The 23,997-nt window shown below is 52.9% G+C and overlaps 2 protein-coding genes across 39 annotated transcripts in view; one reads left to right on the forward strand and one right to left on the reverse strand.

The window, feature by feature from the left end:
• The window catches only part of DGCR2 (DiGeorge syndrome critical region gene 2), an 80,539-nt gene extending 60,978 nt beyond the window's left edge, over nt 1–19,561 (forward strand). For 3 of the 6 annotated variants that reach the window (XM_037994841.2, XM_037994840.2, XM_007975075.3), the window contains exons 6-10: nt 102–278; nt 7,229–7,432; nt 13,901–14,053; nt 14,585–14,821; nt 16,761–19,561. In XM_037994841.2, the coding sequence (XP_037850769.2) occupies nt 102–278; nt 7,229–7,432; nt 13,901–14,053; nt 14,585–14,821; nt 16,761–17,017 (1,028 nt within the window). In that variant the 3' untranslated portion in view covers nt 17,018–19,561. Of the gene's footprint in view, nt 1–101; nt 279–7,228; nt 7,433–13,900; nt 14,054–14,584; nt 14,822–16,446; nt 16,567–16,760 lie in introns of all 6 variants that reach the window. The other 3 variants (XR_005239160.2, XR_012089542.1, XM_037994842.2) reach the window with 2 other exon arrangements.
• Nucleotides 19,562–23,291: 3,730 nt separating this feature from the next.
• Nucleotides 23,292–23,997, reverse strand: part of FAM246C (family with sequence similarity 246 member C) — a 61,208-nt gene continuing 60,502 nt past the window's right edge. For all 33 annotated transcript variants that reach the window (XR_012089569.1, XR_012089577.1, XR_012089576.1 and 30 more), the window contains one exon: nt 23,292–23,892. The gene's annotated coding sequence lies outside the window, so the exon portion shown is untranslated. The remainder of the gene's footprint in view (nt 23,893–23,997) is intronic.

Below are 23,997 nucleotides of genomic sequence, written 5' to 3' on the forward strand. Positions count from 1 at the left end.
TGTGGTTGATGATCCTGTCTGACGCCATGGTCCCCTTGAGGACTGCACAACTTGTCCTCTGACGTGATGCTGTCCAGCCCCACCTTTTGTCTCCCCAACAGGCTCTTCAGAGGTGTTCCTGCCCCCAGACCCTATCTTTGCCTCGGCCATGTCTGAGAACGACAACGTGTTCTGTGCCCAGCTTCAGTGCTTCCATTTCCCCACCCTGCGGCACCACGACCTCCACAGCTGGCACGCCGAGAGCTGCTACGAGAAGTCTTCATTTCTGTGTAAAAGAAGTAAGCCCCCTTGAGCTGGCGTTCTTGGGGATGTCTGGGCCCTTGTGTCACTTTGTTGGACCCTGAGTTCAAGGTTTCTGAGGCAGAACCTGATTTGCCGTGTTGGGGTGGGCGCCCCTCACCAGCCAAGGTTTCTGGGGCAGAACCTGATTGCCGTGTTGTGGTGGGCGCCCCTCACCAGCTCACACCTTGTTCTTGGGGCCCGTCTGCAGCTCTGTGACCAGGGCAGCTGGTCAGCGTCTTAGAGCCCACTCTTCTCTTTCCCAGGGAAGAGACAGTCCTCCCCGTCCTCCCTGCTGCAGTGTTGTTAAGAGAATAGATGGGAATGAGGACCCAAGGACTTGGCGTCTCTGGAGCATCTGAGTCCATCGGTCACCTCCCCACCCCCACTTCTGCCATCCTTCTCTCTGCTTCTCAGTTTACCTTGCCAGTCTATGATGTGTTTATTTTATTTTATTTTATTTTATTTTATTTTATTTTAGCCAGCTAACTCTATTGCTTTTGGGGGGCAGGGGCCTCAGGAGCTCTTGGTGGGACAGGTCCCCTTCCTCTTCATCACAGGCTTCTGGCTTCGCGGGATGGCGCTGGCCCTGGGATGGCAGCTGTGTGCAGGTTGAAGAGAGGCTTTGTTCTTGTGAATCATGTGTCTGATGTTGCCGAGCGTGGTGCAGGCGTTCTTGTTGACATTGGTCCTCTTTTTTTTTTTTTTTTGAGACAGAGTCTCGCTCTATTGCCCAGACTGGAGTGCAGTGGCATGATCTCGGCTTACTGCAAGCTCTCCCTCCCCAGGTTGAAGCGATTCTCCTGCCTCAGCTTCCCCAGTAGCTGGGACTACAGGCACCTGCCACCACACGGGGCTAATTTTTTGTATTTTTAGTAGAGACGGGGTTTCACCGTGTTAGCCAGGATGGTCGCGATCTCCTGACCTCGTGATCCGCCCACTTCGGCCTCCCAAAGTGTTGGAATTACAGGTGTGAGCCACCACGCCCGGCCAGTATTTCAATTTTACTACATTTACTTTATCATTCACTTTCTCTGCATATTTTTTTCTGAATCACTTGGGAGTAAACTGAAGATACTGTGGACCTTAAGCCTTTTCTACTTCAGTGTATATTTCCTAAGAAAAAGGACACTCTTTTATGTACCCACACTGTGTGGATCAAAATCAGGACACTTAACATGGATACAGTGCCATACAATAATCCACAATCCATCATTCCAGTTTTATCAGTTGTTCCAATAATATCCTTTATAACTATTTTTTTTCCTGGTCCAGAATCATGCATTACATCTAGTCATCATATCTCCTGGATTCTTTTAGTCCTTCAGTTTGAGTAATTTCTGTTGACCTGTCCTCAGGTTTACTAATTCTTTCCTTGGCTGTGTCAAGTCTGCCTATGAGCCCGTTGAAGTTATTCTTCATCTGTTTCATTGATTTTGTCTGTTTTTTTATTTCTAGGATTTCCATTTGATTCTTATAGTTTCCATCTCTCATCCGAATTTCCCATCTAACTTTGTATATTGTCCAGCTTTTCCATTAGAACCTTTAACAAATTAATCACAGTTATTTTAAATTCCCTGTGGGAAAGTTCCTTCATTTGTGTCATATTTGAGTCTGGTTTTTTGAATGTTCTGTCTCTGGAGCATGGTACTTTTTTCTAGGCTTTTCGTTGGAAGTCTGACATCTTGTGTGGGACAATAGAGACTGAGTTCAATAGTTTTGTGCTTGCAATGGCTGTGCCTTTACTTCCACTGGGCCTTTCTTGTGGGAGGGTCTTTAGTACAGTGAAGGGCATTGATCTGGGTGAGAGTTGGGCTGGGCTTGGGGTTTGTTGGTACTGTAGTTGCTCTCAGTGCACCTCAGGCTTTCGTATTCAGCAGGATTGTTGTTCTGGGTGGAGGCTGGTTTGCCAGAGGGTTTTTCTTCATGTCTCCGCCACCCTCCACTTTAGATTATCCCTTTGGGCCACATCTCTAGAGAGTCTGTCTTTTGCAGCCCGCCTAGCAGTAGTCCACTGTGTGACTCAAAGCTGGTTAGCATGCTGATAGTAGGGTCTGATGTTCTAACTGCATCTCAGCCTTAGACAGGCCGAGTGCCCTGAGTATCCAGGGTGGACCCTTCACAACTGCTTCTGACCCTCCTGCAGCTGGAGTTGGGTCCAGCACAGTGGCTTTTCACCAGGGCCCTAAAGACTCCAGGTATGCTCTGATTAGAGGCAGGCTGACTAGAAGCAGGGCAGTGGAGGTGATTGGTTTGGAGAACATATTTGGCTTTCCCTGGTGGGTTTTGAGTTGGAAGTATGGACTCAAAATAGAGAAGCTGGTGGCCATTGACCAGATCCTGACTGCCCCAGACTGGTTGCCACAGAAGTGGTAGGTCAGAGGCCTTTGCTCATATGTGGTCTGGCCTTTGTCAGGTATCGTCATGAGGCAGACATGATCTATAAATGGAATCATATAGTCAGCAACCTTTCGGAGTTGACTTTTTTCACTCATAATTCCCTGGAGAGTCATCCACATTGTTACTTTTATTAACAATTTATTCCTTTTTTTTTTTTTTTTTTTTTTTTTGGTGACAAGGTCTCTGTCACTGTGTAGTACAGTGGTGTGATCACTGCTCACTGCAGCCTCAGCCTCCCGGGCTCAGGTGAACCTCCCGCCTCAGCTTCCCGAGTAGCTGGGACCACAGGTTCATGCTGCTGTGCCCAACTTATTTTTGTATTTTTTTTTTGTAGAGGTGGGATTTCACTATGTTGCCCAAGCTGGTCTCAAACTATAGGCCTCAAGTGTTGAAGGACATCTGGGCTGATTCCAGTCTTTGGCTATTACAGTGAAAGCTGCCATGAACATCTGCATACAGGTTTTTGTGCAAACATGTTTTCTTTCTTTCTTTGATGTGTGTGTGTGTGTGTGTGTGTGTGTATGTGTAACAGAGTCTTACTCTGTTGCCCAGGCTGGAGTGCAGTGGCACAGTCTTGGCTCACTGTAGCTTCCGCCTCTTGGGTTCAAGCAATTCTCATGTCTCAGCCTCCCGAGTAGCTGGGATTATAGGCATGTACCACTACGCCCAGCTAATTTTTGTCTTTTTAGTGGAGACGGGATTCACCGTGTTGGCCAGGCTGGTCTTGAACTCCCAAACTCAGATGATCCACCCGCATCGGCCTCCTGAAGTGCTGGGATTACAGGCATGAGCCACCGCACCTGGCTGCAAATGTGTTTTTAGTCCTATGTGATAGATGCCCAGGATTACACCTGCTTGGCTGTAGTGTAGTTGCATATTTAGTTTTTAAAGAAACAAGCAAATTGTTTTCCAGAGTGGCTGTACTGTTTTATAGTCCCACTAGCAATGTAGGAGTGATTTCATTTCCCCATCACTTAGCGTTTTCACTATTTTTCATCTTAGCCCTTCTGTTAGGTATGCAGATATCTATGTAGACATGTAGCTCCTTGTGGTTTTAATTTGCATTTCCCTGAGGCTAATGATGTTAAAACCTTTTCATGTTTCATATGCTTATTTGCCATCTGTATATTGTTTGTTGTTCATGTTATTTTTCCGTTTTCTCTTTGCATTGTTTGTTCGTTTTGGTTTGAGAAAGGATCTTGCTCTGTCACCCAGGCTCAAATGCAGTGGTGCAATCATAGTTCACTGTAACCTCCAGCTCCTGGGCTCAAGCAGTCCTCTCACTTCAGTCTCCTGAGTAGCTGGAACTGTAGGTGTGCACCGTCATGCCTGGCTAAATTTTCTGTTTTCTATGGAGATATGTACGGTCTCACTGTGTTGTCTAGGTTGGCCTCAAACTCAACTCCTAGGCTCAAGTGATCCTCTTGTATTGAGATTACAGGTGTGAACTAATGATCTGTTTTGTTCTCGTTTTTTTTAAACTGTTGATTTTCGAGGTTCTTTATGTATTCTAGATACCAGTCCTTTGTCGGATATGTGGTTTGCAAATATTTTTTCTAGTCTGTAGCTTGCCTTCATCCTCTTCAAATGAGCTTTCAGGAAAGAAAGTTTTGTTATTGTTTTTCCCTGGCAGTATAAGTTTACCCAAAGAAAAAAAGTTCTTAATTTTAATGAAGTCCTGGTTATTCATCTCTCCTTTTATGGATTGTTCTCTTTTTTTTTTTTTTTTTTTTTTTGAGACGGAGTCTTGCTCTGTCGCCCAGGGTGGAGTGCAGTGGCCGGATCTCAGCTCACTGCAAGCTCCGCCTCCCGGGTTTACGCCATTCTCCTGCCTCAGCCTCCCGAGTAGCTGGGACTACAGGCGCCCGCCACCTCGCCCGGCTAGTTTTTTGTATTTTTTGGTAGAGACGGGGTTTCACCGAGTTAGCCAGGATGGTCTCGATCTCCTGACCTCGTGATCCGCCCGTCTCAGCCTCCCAAAGTGCTGGGATTACAGGCTTGAGCCACCGCGCCCGGCTCTTTTTTTTTTTTTTTGAGACAGAGTTTCACTCTGTTGCCCAGGCTAGAGTGAAGTGGTACAATCTTGGCTCACTGCAACCTCCACCTCCTGGGTTCAAGTGATTCTTGTGCCTCAGCTTCCCAAGTAGCTGCGATTACCAACATAAGCCACCACCACGCCTGGCTAATTTTTGCATTTTTAGTAGAGACAGGGTTTCACAATGTTGGCCAGGCTGGGTGCAAACTCCTGACCCCAGGTGATCCACCTACCTCTGCCTCCCAAAGTGCTGGGATTACAGGTGCGAGCCACTGAGCCCAGCCTCCTCTTATGGATTATTCTTTTGGTTTCAAGTCCAGGTACTCTTTGCCTAGCCTTACATTTCTTCTGTGTTTTTCCCTAAAATTTTAATCATTTTCCATTTTGCATTTAAGTCTAGGACGTATTTTGAATGAGTTTTTTATTAAGGTGTGAGACTTAGGTCAAGGTTCTTTAGTCCAGTATAGCTTTGCTCCCACATACCACCTTTGTGCCATTCTTAGCAAATCTTAAGTGTGTTACATTTTTGTATGTTATAGACTCAACACTACATTCCATACATATTATTTTATACAATTGCTTTTTAAATCAGCTAAGAGAATAGAGGAGGAAAACTATGCATATAGGCTGTAATTTATAATCACATGATTGCCTTTACTGTTGCTCTTCAGTTTCTTGTTAGTATTCCAATTACTATCTGGGGATTGCATACTTTTAACCTGCAAAACTGCCTTTCGTGTTTTGTACGAGGTGAGTCTGCAAACAACTTCTCTCACTTGTTGTTTGGGAAAGTTTATTTTACTTTTATTTTTCAGAAGATATCTTTGCTGGATTTGGATCTTGGTTGATGGTTTTCTGTGAGCAGTTATCCCACTGCCCCAGCCTCTGTTGTTTCTGCTGAGAAGTCAGTTGTTTGTCTTTTTGGGGTTCCCTTATAAGTAACAAATCATGTCCCATTCGCTGCTTTTCATGTTTTTGCCTTGTCTTTCACTTTCAGCATTTTCACTCTGATGTGTCAGTTTGTGGCTCCTTTGTGTTTATCCTATGTGGAATTTGTTGAGCTTCCTGGATGTGTAGGTTATTGTTTTTCAATGAATTTGAGTAGTTTGCAACTGTTAGTTCTTCGAGTATTTGTTTTGCCTCTTTCTCTCTCTCCTCTCCCTCCTCTGCATTTGTTACTCCTGTTTCACATATGTTGGTGTGCTTAATGGTGTTTCACATTTCTCTGGGAGCTCTGTTCATTTCTCTTCATTCTTTTTTCTCTGTTTTAGCCAGGGAATAATTGTATGTGAGTATCTTGCCCTGGGAGTTCCTGACCACATGGGTGACCTAGATTTGATCCCAATCCTTTTATTTATTTATTTTTTTGAGACAGAGTCTCACGCTGTCGCCCAGGCTGGAGTGCAGTGGCACAGTCTCTGCTCACTGCAACCTACACCTCCTGGGTTCAAGAGATTCTCATGCCTCAGCCTCCTGAGTAGCCGAGGTTACAGGCGCATGCCACCACGCTTGGCTAATTTTTGTATCTTTAGTGGAGACAGGGTTTTGCCATGTTGGCCAGGCTGGTCTCGAACTCGTGACCTCAGGCAATCCGCCTGCCTCGGCCTCCCAAAGTTCTGGGATTACAGGTGTGAGCCACTGCGCCTGGCTGACTGCAATCTTAAGTGAGGCATAGACCTGTGGTTGTGAAATTTCGGTAGAGTCTTTTTCTGGACATCCTTACCCCATTTGGAGACTGTAACAAGCTACCTTCTCATGTCTCTTTGCCTTTCACTGAGGGTAGCTCTCGGAGGCTCCTTCATCCCTTTTCTCTTCCTCCAGGCATTCGCAATGTCTGCCTACCAGTTGAAGACTCTGGGTTTTTAGCCATGGCCATTCCTCTTACTCTTGTCCCAGGTCAGCTCTGTGCAGAGTGTGCCTCAGGTCCAGTGGACTGTCTTCCCAAGCAGAACTGGCAGCTTCCTTAAACACATTCTGATTTTGAAATGGTTAATACTCATAGCAGCTGCATCTTAGAATTGAGAAAATCTCGTAAATAATCTACTTTGGCAACTTCAAGGCAAACACTTCTGCCGTGACCCTGGAGTCTGGCAGTCTGCTCCATCCTGGCTCTCTGGCCTCCATTTGCCCTGGCTGGATGTGCTTTGTCCTAACAGTGTGTTGTAGTGACTGCTCTTGGACAGCTACTCCCTGTGCCGTGTGCCAGATCCATGACATTCCAGTCCTAGGAAGACTCTCAGCACAATCTGGCCAAGTCTTCAGTTGCCTCGTTGGTTCCCCAGGCCCAGGTAGGGAAGGTCAGCTCATGTCAAGTGGTGCAGTGGTGATGGCAGCGTTTGCTCACAGAGCTGTCTCTGAGGCTTTGATGCCACTGCTCTAGTGGGCATGTCTCACATGACCCCTCCAGCTGCCTCCTTCCCATTCTAAGGTAGCAGGTAGCATTCGCAGGCCCATATGGGGAGGCTACCTTTTTTGGCAGTGGATACATCTGTACATAATGTATGCTCATTGCAGGTCAAACGTGTGTTGACATCAAGGACAACGTGGTGGATGAAGGGTTCTACTTCACCCCTAAGGGGGACGACCCATGCCTGAGCTGCACCTGCCATGGAGGGGAGCCTGAGATGTGCGTGGCTGCTCTCTGTGAGAGGCCCCAGGGCTGCCAGCAGTACCGCAAGGACCCCAAAGAGTGCTGCAAGTTCATGTGTCTGGACCCAGGTGAGACTCTTGATAGTAGGTCCCAAGTCAGCCTCCCTATTTGGGGCTGGAGGCTAGGCGTCCCTTTGCTTCCTCAGTGGTGAGGACTCAGGGCAGTTTATAGAGCATGGAGCAGCAGCAGTGGCAGCGTTTGTCACGGAGATGTCTCAAAGACTTTGATGCCACTACTCTAGTGGGCGTGTCTGACACGACCCTTCCAGCTGCCTCCTTCCCATTCTGGGGTGACAGGCAGCAGTCACAAATGAACTTGAACTTGAGTGTGGCTGTTTGTTCAGAAATCACCACTGACAGCTTCAAACCTATCTTCAAATCTCCGCTTCTAGGGTTTAAGCCAGTCTTCTGCCTCAGCCTCCCCAGTAGCTGGGATTACACGCGTGTGCCACTGCGCCCGACTAGTTTTTGTATTTTTACTAGAGATGGGGTTTCGCCATGTCGTCCAGGCCAGGTCTTGAACTCCTGACCTCAAGTGATCCACCCACCTCAGCTTTCCAAAGTGCTGGGATTACAAGCATGAGCCACCGCACCCAGCCTAGACTTCTAATTTATGTCCACATTGGAACTCTTCCTGTTCTCTAGTATGATACGGAGGGTAGTGACAGTTGTCATTGCTTACAGTCATCCATTTTTACCTTAGAATCTTCAAGAAAAAGATGAAGTATTATTCTGAGTTTCGAGATCAGACTCCTCACCACCAGGCAGGGCTTTAAGGTAGACAGTACAGGGAATCTGATCTTGGGGTGATCCTCTTCCTTCCACTTGCGAAAAGAGAGGGGCAGGTGGGTCGCCGCTCTCTGAGATGTTAACACCCCTCACACTCCAGGGGCATGCTTTGTCATTCTGCACACCAGTGTAGCTGCAGCTCTGTGTGAATTCAGATCTCAAGAGAAATGTAAATCAAAAGTATGAGTTTCTTTCTTTCTTGGGTGCCACAGTAAGAATGAAATGATGGGGACTTATTGAAGTCCCTGGACTTGCGGACCCTGTAGAAGAGCAGCTTTGGCAGGGTGTGATGGCCATCTCCGTCTCCAGGGTCCCTGTAGAGGAGAGGCTGCAGCTGGAGGCTGGGCCACAACAGTGAAATCTGCCCCTGAGTGGAATGTTGTCAGTGTCCCTCCACGCCAGGAGGCTGCTGGGTGGGAGGACAGAGCTGTCCTCCAGAGGCCGTGTCTGAGGCTGGGTGAAAGTGGGCACTCTGGCATGCACCATTAGACATGTGCAGTTGACTGTGGTGAGCACAAGGCTACATTTGCAGCCAGGCCCATCAGAGGACCCAGAGCTAGAGGGTGATGCTTGGACCCCATTCTACAGGGCAGTTTCTCCTCGTATCGGGTGCATGTCTGTTTAAGGCCATGAGAAGCACCAATTGAGTGCTTACAAAGTTCCCTGTTCCCAGCCACATAACTTTAAACCTCCAACTTAGTGACGGGCTACAAGAGTCAAACTGTTCATAAGCCATGCTACCTGGACTCCTGGTTCCATTTCTTAGGAGTCTACCAGTGCTGCCTTGCCACTATGTCCAAGCTTTGTAAGAATGCCCAGATGTGTACAAGGATGACCCATTTGTGGACGTGTATGGCCTAAAGAGCCTGCCCAGCCCCAAGGACTTCTTAGCAGAGCAGGGCCCTTAGTGCATCTGGGTGGGCCCAGAGCAGTTGCAGCCCTCTCTCCTGCACGGCCAGAGCAACTTAGCTGGGCCCTGCTCTGCCCACCCTGTGGCAATGCTTCCGTGGACTCCTGACTTTCCTAGGGGCCTTCTCCTGGGAAGTGCTCATACTGCATTAGGAACCGAGACACTATTACCAAAACTGGAGACTCTGGGAATAGGATGTCATGTGTTAAGCATCAGAATGTCCCCTTCAACAAGCTGAGAGTGTCTACTTTTGCCACCCTGTCATCATTGTGCTCGAGGTCAAAGCCCAGTGCCAGAAGGCAAGAAGAAGTGAAAAACCGTCCAGGCCAGAGGGGAAGAAATGAAACCATCTCCTTTTACAGATTACTTGGCTGCATAGAAAATCCTAGGGAATCTATAGGAAAGTTACAAGAACTAATAAGTGTGTTTAAGCAAGGTCTCCAGATAGAAGGTCAACTTAACAAAAATTCATTATATTTATATAATCTACCTGTAACAGTTGAAAATTGAAATTTTTGAGAAAAGTACCATTAATAATAGCACCAAAAAACATGAAATACCCAATTATAAATAGTATAAAATATGTGCACATTCTGTTTGCTGCAAACTGTAAAACCGTAATGAAAAAAAATCAAAGGCTTAAATAAAAGGGAAGACACCATGTTCATGGATCAGGTGTCTCAATATCATTAGGAGGTTAACTCTTCCCAAATTATAGATTCAGTATAATCCCAACCAAAATTCTAGCAGACATTTTTGTAGGTATTGAAAAGCTAATTCTAAAAGTTAGGTGGGGCCAGGCGTGGTGTCTCACACCTGTAATCCCAGCACTTTGGGAGGCTGGGGAGGGTGGATCTCTTGAGGTCAGGAGTTTGTGACCAGTCTGGCCAACATGGTGAAGCCTCATCTCTACAAAAAATACAAAAATTAGTTGGGCATGGTGGCTCATGCCTATAATACCAGCTACTCAGGAGGCTGAGGCAGGAGAGTCACTTCAACCTGGGAGGTAGAGGTTACAGTGAGCCGAGATCATGCCACTGTACTCCAGCCTGGGTGACAGAGCGAGACTCCATCTTAAAAAATAAAAATAAAATAAATAAAAGTTAGGTGGGCTGGGTTCAGTGGCTCATGCCTGTAATTGTAGCACTTTGGGAGTCTGAGGCAGGAGGATTGCTTGAGGCCAGGAGTTCAAGACCAACCTGGCCAACATAGCAAGACCCCGTCTCTTAAATAATAAAAAGATAGATAAAAGTTGGTGGAAAGGCAAAATAATTAGAATAGCCAAAGTAGTTTTTACAAAGAACAAAGTTGGAGGGTCCATGCTACCTAGTTTATGAATGTGGTACTGATGAAGGAATAGACACATGGATCAGTGGAACAGAACAGTCCAGAAATAGTTCCACACTACATATAATCAAGTGATCTCTCTCCTTTTTTTTTTTTTTTGTTTAAGACTAGTCAAGTGCAGTAGTGAGAACGGGAAAAGAATAGAACAAGGAGTTTGATCTGTTAACTGACTGTGAACAGTCAATTGAGATAACTCACTACCTTCAGACCAGCCTCATCTTTGACAAAGGTGCAAGGGTGGTTCAGTGGAGAAAGGAGAGTCTTTCAATGACTAGTGCTGGGACAGCAGGACATCCATATGCCAAAAATATGAACTTACACTATCCCTCCTTCTGTATGTAAAATTTACTCAAAATAGTCATAGACACAACTGTAAAACCTTGAACTATAAAACTTCTATAGGAGAAAACATAGGAGAGAAATCTGTGACCATGAGTTATGCAACATTTTTAGCATGATCTTTAAAAAAAACACAAATTCGACTTCATCAAAATTGAAAACTTCTGTTCTTTGGAAGACACTGTTAAGGAAATGAAAAGATAAGCCCCTGACTGAATCAAAACAAATATTTGCAAAACACACACCAAAGGTCTATATTCAGAATACACCAAAACTCATTAATAAGAAAACAAAACAACCCTATTGAAAAATGGCTTTAGAAGAAGATTTACTTTATTACACTTTACAAAAGAGGATACAGGATGGCAGTCAGGCACCTGAAACGATGCTCAGTATTGGCCGTTAGGGAAGCAAACTAAATCCACATGGGGTACCACCCCTGCTCGAAAGGCTGAAATAATGAAACTGACAGCACCAAGTGCTGGCCAAGGTGCAGAGCAGCTGAAACTCATGCTGCCCTCTGCCCCTGCTTGCTCTGCTGCTGTTGGGCAGCCCTGATATGATGAGGTTCCCAGAGGCATGTTGAGGTGTTTGGCTGGTGCAGCTGCCAGGCACAGAGCCCACATTGGGTTCCTGGTCTCAGCTTCTGATCCCTGCTGACCTTCTGCTCCCCTTGCCGTCTCTGATGGAGATTTGGAAACTGTTACGAGGTAACCAAGCTCAGTGAAACAGTGAGCTCCTTGTGATTGGAGTTCTTCATGCACAGGCTGGATCCTCTCTCTGGGAGCTACAGGATAGCTCAGAGACAAAAGACAACCGCAGCTGCGCAGCCCAGAACTCCATGGAGGGAGCAGCCCTATCAAGGGGCCTCTGGGGTCCCTGGGCTGGCCTCTGGCTTCTGGGGCAGGCTCTGTTCTTTGTGCTTGACTACAAGTGGCTTGGTTCTGAGAGATGATTATTTCTGGTCCCCACCTTGAGGGACAATTGGGACCTTGACCATGTCCTTGGGTTTATTTTAGAACTGATTTAAGAGTTAGTCATTGCAAAGGGGCTGCTTCCTTAGGAGCTCCCCTGGTATCTCTGAACTGGCCTCCAGTGAACAGGCACATTGCCAGTCCCTGGGCCACTGGGCTTTCGCCCACTGATGAGAGTGCCCTTGAGACTGGAGGAGGTTCAGAAGCATCAGAAAAAACAGCTAATTGGTGAGAGGATGTATCCTTCTCACATGTTCACTTCATGTGTTGTCAGCAACAACTGCAGCTTTTGGAGATGCTTCCTGGCCCCGTGGGAGGAGGGCAGGAGCTGGCGCTGCTATCTCTGTGGGCATCGAGTGTCCTGGGCTAGCAGGAATGACTTGAGGGCTCTGGGAGCCCAGCCACTCACATGGGGGTTGTGAAGTGTCTCCTTGGGGCAGGCAGTGGGAGTGCTGAGATTGTTGCAGAGGTGGGAGTGGCCATTCCTAGCTTAGCAGGCTCCCTGCTGTTGCGGGTTCTTCTGCTTCCAGGAGCTGATGGGTCACTCCTCGTTCTGAAGTCTCCCTGGCCTTCACTCTTGGTCTGTGGAGGCAGCTACTTCTGGGACCACTTCCTGGTTCCACTATTCTGTGACTTCTGTGAGTTGCCAGTTTACATAGGTCAGGAGTGCATGGAAGTGCCAGCATGTTATAGATGCATGGCTGGCACAAATCCTCCCTTCATGCCTGCTGCCACTCACATCATCTCTGCCTCCCCATGGGCAGCTCATAGCGAGCCCCTAGGCCGGTGTGCACTGCACCAGGACAGGGTGTCTCACTCTTGGCGCTGTTGACATTTGGACCAGATACTGTGTAATGGGGGCTGTCCTGGAGAATGTTGAACAGGACCCCTGGCCTCCACCTACTGAATACTAGTAGCATCCCAGCCAAGTGGTGGCCACGAAAAGCATGAAAGGGTCCAAGAAGAGCAGAGGAAGGTGCAGCAGCTTAGACCCGGTGCTCCTTGGCGTCTAGTCTGGCTGGGACTCAGCTTCATGGACCCTCCTGCCCACTCACCCAGCAAAGAGGTGGAGTCGGGTTCACCCAGCCCTCCTACACCTACGCCTGGTGCGTGTGTACCCAGTGTGTGGGTGTGGCTGAGCCAGGAGAGCATCTCAGCGGGGAGCCTGTGCGACCCAGTGCTGTGTCCAGGTGTCATCTGCACGTGTGTGCTGGAACTGGGTGCATCAGGGGATGCACATTTTCTCTGCCATGGCTTGTTAAGGATTGAAGTGACAGGCTTCACTCCCAACCACAGCAGAGGCTCATTTGTGAAACGATACCTGAGTTGACCGTGCGGCTGCCCACAGGGACTCACTGTTCCCCCACACAGTCCATCAGGGAGTTGTGGCAATCTGAGTCCCAAGTGTACCTTGTACTGTCGCTTCTCCCAGTCTGTTGCTACCCGGTCCAGGCCTCTGTCCTTCCCTTCTCTGCCGCAGCAGGTCCTCCTCCTGGCTTCCTGACGCTCTATGCTACTCTCTTGCAGCCTGTCCTCCCCACGGCAGCCGCCCGAGCCATGCTGCGCAGGGACGCCACCCCCACTCCAAACTGCCAGCAGCTGTCATGAGACCCCTGCCTACCTGGCCAACCCTGGCCTCTCACCAGGACGGGGCTGTCCCTCACCTCCCCCTGGCTCATCTTGTTGGGCAACTGAGCACCTTCCTTCCAAGAGCCCAGGCCTCAGACAAAAGGAAAGCTGCTGTTGGACGGATATGGGTGGTGGCCTGTGCACAGCCCTGGCCCCTGGAAAAGGATGTGCACCTCTGCAGGAGGGCCGCTCCCCAGCCGCACCTGGAGCATGCAGTGCGTGAGCAGCCTGCTAGGAGTGCTGGTCCTAGGACAGGAAGCCCCACTTTGCTCCTGTGATAGTCAGATGGGCGTTAGCACACAGCAGCCCCGGGGGCCATGGTGAGATGCTCCTCCTGACCTGAGATTCGCTCTTCTGCTTCTGTGCTGTCCCCATGTTCTTGATTTTGAGTGGCCTTATTTCACATGTATCCTGAAGATGGTTGAGTGCAGGGAGACACTGCGTGCCTCGTCCACACAGCCCGCCTGGGCAGGAGGACGACAGCATCCCCAGCCCAGCACAAGGGTGGTCCCCCTTCTCAGATTGGCCATTTCCTTCCCTCCCGTTCAGATGGCAACAGCCTGTTCGACTCCATGGCCAGCGGGATGCGCCTGGTTGTCAGCTGCATCTCCTCCTTCCTCATCCTGTCCCTGCTGCTCTTCATGGTCCACCGGCTGCGCCAGCGGCGCCGGGAGCGCATCGAGTCCCTGATTGGAGCAAACTGTGAGTGCCCTCTGAGGGCCACAGCCCTAGTCCCCATCCCCACCCCAGGTCACCCCTGTCTCCTCCGTGAGCTCCTCAGCCCTGGACAGAGAGGGCAGAGGCAGATGGAGGGCCCCCTGGTCAGATTTGAATGCCGCATGTTGTGGGGTCTGTGTCCTCACCTGTGGGCCAGGAACGTTCTTGCCAAGACCCTCCTTACTCCTCCCAAACCACAGGGTGGGCAGAACTCGGAGGCCTCTTAGGATCAGAGGCCTGGATCACCCCCTTGCTGGAGGGTTGTGGGCAGCCAGAGGCTGGGTCTGGCAGAAGTGTCAGCCCAGAGGGACAGATTGGTGTGGTGAGGGTGGGACGTGCCATGGAGCACACCGGGGGTCTCATGGGGATGCTGAATGTGGCTGAGGGGTAGGCAGTGGGGCCAGGTGTGTGCACTCAGGTACGGCAGGCCCAGCCTGAGGGTGGGGGGCTCAGGAGCCAGGCAGCCTGCCGCCAGTGACTTGTCTCTGTTCCCATTCCACACTTTTGATGGCCTAGTGCACCACTTCAACCTCGGCCGCAGGATCCCTGGCTTTGATTACGGCCCAGACGGGTTCGGCACAGGCCTCACGCCGCTGCATCTTTCTGATGACGGAGAGGGTGGGACTTTCCACTTCCACGACCCTCCACCTCCCTACACGGCATACAAGTACCCGGACATCAGCCAGCCCGACGACCCCCCGCCGCCCTACGAGGCCTCCATCCACCCGGACAGTGTGTTCTATGACCCTGCAGGTGCCTGACTCCCCAGGGAGAGGGAACACCTTGTCAAGTAACCTGGCACGTGGGGCCAAGCCCAGCACTCCTGCCCAGCTGCAGAGGCCTGGGGCCTCACTTCTTTCCGGCTTTGTCTTTGGTTTTTCCTTTAAGGCTCCTCCTGGGGCTGCCCGTGCAGAAGGGATCCTGATCTCCCTGCCTGGCCGCCCCTGGCGATCTGTGCAGAGAGCTCTGAGGAGGCCTGAGACCCCTCCCTCCCTCCCTTCTGTGAGCACCTGTCAACTGGGCAGCCCTCAGGGCCCTCAGCCCAGCTCTAGAGACCTGGGGAGCCGGGCACTGGCAGTTGTGAGGACAGGGCTGGCGCAGACCCAGGAGCCAGTCATTTGTCTGTAAAGACACATGAGCTAGAGACACCATGGTGACAGCCCTTCATGTCATGTCAGGAGGCAGCTCTGTGAGGTGGGAGGAAAGCGCAGCTTCTGTGCCACTGGCCCATAGTTGGAGTCTGCCACCCATCTGATAGTGGCACCATTCCTCAAGGCTGTGTAGCTAAGGAGAGGCAGGCCCCCGACCCCTGGCCTGTCCCTGTCTCTGGTGAGCGGTGCAGGTGTCCCATCCCATCTGCCTGTGCATTAGGCCCCCTAACACACACAAACCTATAGTGTACTTGGCAGGCACTGCCACCCCAAGGCGGCTGTCTCCTTGCATGCCCGCACATCTCAGCAGAATGGGCATTGTGAGGCTGGTGCTGCTGTGCCAAAACGTCTGAGTCCTGTTTGTGTGTTTGGTCAGCTGTCACAGCTCTTGCATGATCTGGGGATGCAGAAAAGACTTGGATTGGACCCCTGCCCTCAGGACACAAGATTGTCACAGTGTTTCAGGGCAGGACCAGCTTCCTGCAAGGGAGGCCAGTGGGTGGCAGCAGATCCCAGACACCTCAGTGGGCCAGGCTGCAGAGCAGGGTGGGGGCTGTGAGGGGCTCACCAGGAGGGAGATGCGTCACCGGGGCCTTGTGCTGTCAGCTTTCAGACAGCACGGCCTGTGGTAATGACAAGCAGGCAGCCCAGGCACAGTGGCTCACACCCGTAATCCAGCACTCTGGGAGGCTGAGGCGGGAGGAGGGGTCTCACTATGTTGCCCAGGTTGGTTTGAGAGCAGCCTGTGAGACCTCCATCTCCACAAAAAATTCAAAACTAGCCATGCATAGTGGGCACACCTGTAGTGCCAGTTACTGGGCAGGCTGAGACTGGAGGATCACCTGAGCCCAGGAATTCTAAGCTGTCATGAGCCATGGTCACGTCACTGCACACCAGCGTGCAGTCTTTTAAGATCCTGTCTCTTAAAAAAAAAAAAAAAAAAAAACCAAGTAATAAAGATCGGGCAAAACAAAGCGAGTGGACTCCTTACCACACAGCCTACCTTGAATCAGAGCTTCCTGCAGACACCTGTGTGGTTTCCAGGCCGCTCCCTGCAGCCCTGTTGCCCACACGACGGTTGTCACATTCCAGCTGCAGTCCTGAATGTTGTTCCACCCACCTGGGACCAGTGCCTCCCTGATGACAAATACCCCTGACTTCCCGCTGAGCTGGGTCTTCACCCGTACTGAGTCTGAGACAGTTTCCCTTTGGGCCCCTCTGTTCTAGTGACTGCTGGTCAGTGTGTCTCCCCGACCTGACACCGATGGTGGGACAGGCGCGTGTCTGCCATTTGAGATGTGTCCTGCACCTTGCATATACCAGGTTCCCAGCCACAGGGAGCAGTAGGTACAACAGGGGTCATGTGGGGCAGGCTCCTCCTTCAAAATCTGAGGCCCGGGGAGCCACCCAGGTGTTGCTCACCACCCAGCTTCACGGGGGCGTTCAGGCAGGAGGAGTGTCTCCTGGTTCTGCCCAGCTCCCCTGCATCCTCTGTGCCAGGCCTATGTCTGTCTCTGACACCCTTCTGTCTCTCCCTGCAGACGATGATGCTTTTGAGCCTGCGGAGGTCAGCCTGCCAGCCCCTGGGGATGGTGGGAGTGAAGGTGCATTACCCCGGCGCCTGGAGCAGCCTCTGCCCACTGTGGGGGCCTCTCTGGCAGACCTGGAAGACTCTGCCGACAGCAGCAGCTCCCTGCTCGTGCCCCCTGACCCTGCCCAGAGTGGGAGCATCCCAGCTGCAGAGGCACTGCCAGGGGGCGGCCGCCACAGTCGCAGCTCCTTCAATACTGTGGTGTAGACGGCCCGGCCTATACCCCAACGGTCTGGGAGCACCTGTCTGTTGTCGAAAACACCGGTCCCTGGGGAGACTTGAAAGGCCCCTGTCCCAGCCTGGATGCCGCCCACTGCCGCACATCACTGGTGGGCATGCCTGTGTACATAGAGACCGCAGCCCGCCTCCTGCCAAAAGACGTGATGGCCTGCACGGAGCTTCCTTGAGGGCTTCAGAAACATGCTTAGCTTTGGATCACTGTCTTCGCCTTTATAAATGGCAGAAGAGTGACAAAATTTGTTCAGACCACACATTTTAGAGGCAGGGAATGAAGAAGGTACTGTGGGCCATGGCCACACCCAACGCGTCTGTGGTGGGCCTGCTTGCTGCAGTGTGCTGTCCAGAGACCTGCTGACCCAGTCTGGGATGGGCACAGCGGGGGCTGCCATGGTGCCCCTTGCTGGCCGCCCTCAGGAGGGGCCTCTGGACTGTCAGTGTGGTGTAGGCAGTGGGTCTGCTTCAGGGAGGCAGCCTCTGAGTTTGCCACAGTGGCTGCACTGAAGATGGCCCCACGAGCCCGGTTGTGAATATCAGGGTGGCCCTGCCCCTGGCTGGCAGCTCCTTGGGGCTCTGGAACCTGAAGCCCTGAGGAGAGCTTGGAAGGAGGTTGAGCTCTTCACGGTGTCTTTCCATCTGGGCGCTCTGCAGCCCAGCTCTGCGGCAGGAGGCCTGACCCCACCCCGTCAATCCCTCCCAGCATTGCTGTGCATGGCTGCCTCAGGAAGAAGCTCTGGAGTGGGGCTGTGCTCTGCTGGCTCTGGAGACTGAGCTGCCTCCTGTCTCTCCACTCTGGAGCCCTGAGCTCTTGCCTCCTGTTGAATTGCCCTTGGGCCTGCCCCCGACCCTGTTTGTGCCATAAAGGGTTGCTTCATTGCTGGAGGGGTGGCTGAAACCACCATCCTGGGCTGCATCTTTCTCCTTCAAGTCCACTCTACATCACCGCCACTGCTGCAGCTCAGTGCCCAGCGGCCGCATGCACACCTCCGGGCCCCTCCTCAGCAGCGCAGGGGCTGGGGGCCCTGCCTGGGACCCTTTTGCCTGAAGGACCCTGTTGCCTGCTCCTGGGCAGTGGTCTTGTTGCCTGACACAGGGCCTTTAACATTTCTGAGGTTTGGAGATTAAGCGGGTTCTGTGCGATTTTTAGCACATCCATCTTTTCTACGTTGAATGTCTGGATCTTTCCTTTATATGTTTGTCTCTGTATGTGTCTGTGGCCAAGCGTTTGCAGGTGAGGGTGGCACATGGAACTTTGCAGGTCAGTGGGGGCCCACTCTTCCAGGGTCATAGACATCCTGGGCTGTGCTGAGGCAGGGCTGTCTCACTCAGTCTTTCCAGACCTGTGGGGGCAGCACTTGGGAGGCCTGGCTGAAGCATGCAGTTCTGTGGCGCTGCTCGGGGACGGACTCCATGCACAGTCCCCTTGACACGTTCTCACACTGTGGCTGGAGACCCATTCTTTCCATCCCGTGTGGAATGAGAATCTTGAGTTACCCATGGACAGACTTGACCTTTGTGCCAGAGCTGTGAGTTTTGTCACTGAATTGCCTGTCCCTGAGCTTGGCCTGCTGGAGCATGATGCTAGAGGCTGTGTGCGGGCAGGCTTGCGCTCCTCTTGGAGAAGGGCTGCTACTTCTTGAGAAGGAAGTGCTGGCCACAAGAGTCCCCCGCTGCCTGCAGAAGACAAAAGCAGGAAGCACGTCGTGTATCCCACATGCACTGGGACACAGCAGCCAGGTTCCAGAGCAGCAGGCATGTGCATTATGGGTGCCAGGTGGCCAGTGAGGGCCCGAGGACCACACAGCAGAGTCCCCCATGGGCCTGATCCTGAGAGCTTAGAGGGTTCCTGCCTGGCCTCAGAACTGTGTGTGCAGGAGAGGGTGGCTGGCACGAGGTATGTGGGACTGGGACGCTTCCTTTGGGGACCAGAGGAACATTAGGGCCAGTCAGACGCGTAGAGGGCAGCGAGGCAATGGGGTAAAGTGGACCATGCAGGCTGCAGAGGGTGGGCCTTGGGCTGGCCAGGGGTTACTGGGTGGCCCCTTCCCCATGCGCCTCCACAAGCACTCAGGCCACTGGCACGTCAGGCCAGTCAGAAGGTCCACATGGCAGAGCTGCCTGGAACACCTGTGGCTCCAGGAGGCCCTTGCGGGCGTGAGGAGAGCTGGACTCGCTCATCTATCCTTGCACCGCCATCCAGATTGCCCCCGTTGCAAGGCCTGCTGCAGCCCCCAGTCTGACCAGCAAGTCCCGGGGCCACCCTTGCCAAACCTTGTGCTCCAGGGGTCCTCCTACCCCAGGACCACCTTGCCACAGTTTCTCGGAGACCAGGTGCCCTCTGACCTGCCATGTGGAGGTGGGATTTGATACTGTACATTGTCTTGATGCCTGTTTTTTTTATGTTTTCCTTTCATTAAGGGTTTTTAGTTTTTGGTTGGGTTGACACTAACTTTTCTTAAGATGCTGTGAGAACCATTTCATCCAAATGCCAAATAAACTTGTGTTCTGGAAGAAGCATGGTCAGTCCTTGGTGTGAGCCCCACAGCTGCCACAGGCTAAGGTGGAAGAGACTGGGTACCCACCTTTCAGCAGAATGCTCCTAGGGTTTGCAGCCCTTGCAGGCGTCCAGCAAACCCCCTGAGGACCAGGCAGAGCTGAGCCTGGAGCCCCCAGGTAGGGTGTGCAGGGAGAGCAGCAGCCCTGAGCTACCTACAGTTATCCTGCCGCACCCAGCCTCGCTTGGGGCATTGGCTGCTGCCTTGGCAGGTGTTGCTGACTTGCACAGGATCCACATAGAGGCTGCTTGACACCATCTGGGAGCCAGCATGGGACGGGGTGTTGGCCCCATCTGCTCTAAGCTCCCCTCAACATCCAGGTGGCTGGAAACAGCCCCTCCCTCCAGTCCAAGCCACCTAGTGTTACAAAGTAGCCTAGGTCTTCTGCAGCCTCTTCACACATGTCCAGCAGTGCCATATCTGGGTGTCAGAGGGTAGAGGCCCAGGAAGTGTGATTGCATGCCCTGCTCTGGGGGCATTCCAGGTGTGTATACTTGGGGGAAGTCCGGCGGCCGGACGTGAGAGGGATCAGGGTTAGGAAAGGAGCTGGTAAGTCCCTTGGCAGGGATGGGAGCCTCAAGGGTGCGGCCCCTCACTTTTTATCCCATCTTCTGGGGCAGGAGTGGAGTGGTGGTGTTGAGTCCTGGGCACACAGGTTGCTGTCAGCACTCTGGACAGAGCCCCGAGCCCTGCGTCTGGGTAAGGGCCGTCTTCCCATCCCCAGTGTGGGTAGGGCCCTGCCCTCTGGCGATTGGAAAGAGGCGTGGGGTGTAAAGAAGTCCCCTCCCCTGACCTCCTGTCTTGGCCTGGATTCACAGGGGGTTGCTGGGTGGGAGGCAGGCTGTGGTCTTGGGATGGGGTGGCAGTTCCAGGCCCACAGTGGGGCAAGAGACATCCTACACCTTCCTCCTATCCTTGCCCCGAAAGTCATGGGTGCTGGGGTCCAAGGTGCCCTCACTATTTGACCTTTCTTGCTGGTGGCTTTGGTGTGTCATTCGGGTCCCCAGCCTCTGTTTCCTGGACTGTAAGTGGGGATAATAATAGGTCACCCCTCTCCTGCAGGATTAACCTCAGCGATTGTTGCTGGCACTCAGTGCAGCCCTGGGACCAGAGCACACCTGGGTGAGTTTGGAGAGCTTGCTGTCTTCTTGGTGGCCCTGCCTGGGGACTGCCTCCTCGCACCCTCTCCTCAATAGCCATGCCCCTAGCCCACCTAGCTAATGAATACATACGTAGCAGCCAGGGCAGCAGCCTGGCCACTTTCTAGTCTTTCCTAGCTGCGGCTGCCACTGAGCCACAAGCGCCCCTGGCATCATGCTCGCCTTCCTTGTGGTGCAGCTGGTGTGGCGCAGACTCTGAGAGTGGGCACCAGGACTCTGCCTGTCTGGTCTCCAATCTACCCTCTCTTGCCACGCTCCACCACCCCTTAGGTCTTGCCACTGGGGGTGGGGAGGGACTGGGGGCAGAAAATACTGGGGTAGGGGTGACAGGAGAGAGGGTTCTTCACTGGCCTCCCCTGGCCTAAGCCCCTGGCCTACTTTATTCTTGGACTCCAGCTGATGGCATGGGGCTTAGAGAGGGCCCAGACAACTGGCCTCTCAGCTCAGCCCCCTGCCCACTGTCTCCATAGGCGCCTGCTGCTACGACTCCCAGGACCCCAAGTGTGGTGAGGACAGAGTGTCATGTGAGGCTGTGTGAGATCAGTCTGTGTCCTGGGACCACCAGAGCATGTGCCTGTGGTGCAAGAGTGGCCAAGAGACAGTCTGCACCCTGCACTCTGTGGTCTTTGCAGGTTTCTGTCTGTAGTGCTCTGCCCCAGTGATTGGCCATCAGTGCAAGTGTGTGACTGTCCCCCTGTGTGTGAGTCTGGGCCTGCTGTGACTGTCGGTCCCGAGTCAGTCAAGGCTGGTGTGCCACTGTGGCCAGCCCAAGCATGTGCAGGTGATAGAGGTCCCAGTGTGGGTGTGCAGCTGTGTGCCGGAGACCCTTCTGCCTTCATCTCACCATGGGGCAGTCAATCCGGAGACTAGATGGCTAGGTCAGATGCAGGGTACAAGAGAAGGGGGGGCGCTGTGACCTGTTCAGGTGTGGGGGAAGCAGGGAGCTGGGTTTCCTGAGGCTGGGCTATCCTCTGGGTGTATGGGGGCCACCCTCTGCTGCACCCCCAGGCTGCCTCCCTGACCCCCCCACCCCAAAGACCCCAGTCCTTGTTCTCACAGGTCCCACCCACTGGAAGAAGCTGGCCCCAGCCTGTGGGGGCCCAGGTCAGTCCCCCATCGACACTGACCTTCACAGGGTCCAGCGGAACTCTACCCTGGAGACCTTCATCTTCCAAGGCTATGACTCAGCACCTTGAGGGCCTTGGACCCTGGAGAATGACAGCCACACAGGTCAGCACCCTGCGGTCAGGATCCCTCCTAGGCAGGGGCAGGAGCCCCACACAGGGCATGAGAGCTCCTGCATGTACATAGGGACCAGGACCCCCTACACACGGGAGCTGAGACACCCTACAGGGCCAGAAACCCTCCACAGGGGCTAGTTCCACAGGGAAGGAGCATCCTCACACAGCAGTCCAGATGCGCCCTCTGTGTAGGCGCCAGGCCCCACCCTACAAACCACAGCCCCTGAGGACCAGGAGTCAGGGTCTCTGGCAGGGCCAGGATCCCTGGCCACACACAGCTGGGCTCAGCCCCACCCCAAGAGGGCTGCCCTCTGTCCTCTTCCTTGCCATGCTGGGTGTAGGCGGGGAGGGTTTCCCCTGCAGTCTGTGGAGCTCTGCTCTGCTGACCAGCAGGAGCCCTGGACACCATGGGTCCCATTCAGTGGAAGCAATGGGGCCCCACTGGGAAGCAGCCTGGCCTGAGGAAGGGCTTCTGCCCATACCCTGCGTCCTAATGGCACAAGGTGGGCAGGTGGTGAGGTAGAAAGGGTGTCATGTGCCTCCTCCCCGTCATTGCTACTCTGAATGGACGCTGATCCTCAGAACCACCTGGAGATTCGGGGGGCTGGGCTGCTGTCGCCTGCCTACCGAACACTGCAGCTGCACTTCAACTGAAGGGGGGCTGGAGCTGAGCAGACTGGGAGCACGGCCAGGACAGGCAGAGCCAGGCTATGGAGGTAGACTCGGGCACGAGGTGGGGTGGCCGGAGTGCTCCCACGGAGGTGAGAGAGAGCAAGGTGGGGGCAGCTGGGTGTCTCGCCCCATACCACTCACGTATAACTTCCGCCCACAGCAGCCTCTTAAGGGGCACGCCATATTGGCCTCCTCCAGAGCCTGGGTCCCAGCAACAGGCCCCTGCTCTTCCCCCACCTTAGCAGGTGTGCACTGGGCTTTGATGGGCCTGGGGCTCAGCTTGTGGTTCTGTCAACCGTGGGCGACCCTCCATGTGAAATAAACAATGAAATAAACAATGCACAGAGTGACCTTAGCCTAATGTGGTGTAGTCGGGGGTGTATGTGTGACCCGGCGCGGTCCCCCACTGCAAGAGCAGCATTTCCTGCCCTAATCCCACTGAGGCCTCAGTGTGCCTGTCTGTTCCGTGGGAGCCCTCTGAGTGACCCTCTCCTACCTTACCACAACCCGGGACTCTCCAGGTTCCTTTCAGAGGGGGAAGGGCCCCCACCCTTTTCCGACACATTGTGTCTGACTCCCCTGGTCAGATGGAAGGAGAAAATCTAGCAGTCAGAAATTCCACTGTTAGGCCAAGATTACATTATTTTATTTAAAAAATAAGCTGGGTGACCAACCCAGGGACACTGTGCTCTGCTAAATGATGACTCCAGCTACACTTCCTGAGGCCAAGAGACGAGAAGCTGCTGGCTCCAGGCTCTGCTGCAGGCTGCCCTGGCTGAGTGGGTGCTGGGCACCACAGAGGGCTGCCTGGTGTTCCGAAGCCATGTCCCGGTGCCTCCCTGGGAGTTCTGCTGTGGAGTCTGCATGGAGGGTGACTCTGGACAGATGTTCGTGTCCAGGTGGCTGCCTGTGGTCTGGCTAAGGGGTGAGTATTCTTGGTGTCACCGCCCAAAGTAAAGATGGGTCCACGGACACGGACTGGGTGAGGCTCTGTGTCCAGGTGATGCTGTCCAGTGAGAGGGGTCGCAGTCAGAGTGAGGCTGATCGGAGGCCACTGTCCAGTTGGTGCCGTGTGGAATGTGATTACATACTGGTTGACACCGTCCTGAGGGACATCACCAGCTGCGTGTCTCAGCCGTCCTGTGTCCCTGGGTTCTGTGCCCTTGTGTGTGGGTGACACTATTCCAGTGCGTGGAGACCCTGCCTCCTCATGAGACCTTGAGAGAAACAGAACGTGCAGTCACCCCCAAGGAAGGGGAGTCTCAGCTGTTCCCTGGAGGCTGACCCAGCCCTGACCCAGACCCAAGGCCCGAAGGCCCAGC

This window comes from Chlorocebus sabaeus, chromosome 19, assembly GCF_047675955.1.
Source record: "Chlorocebus sabaeus isolate Y175 chromosome 19, mChlSab1.0.hap1, whole genome shotgun sequence".
In the NCBI taxonomy this organism is placed as follows: domain Eukaryota; kingdom Metazoa; phylum Chordata; class Mammalia; order Primates; family Cercopithecidae; genus Chlorocebus; species Chlorocebus sabaeus.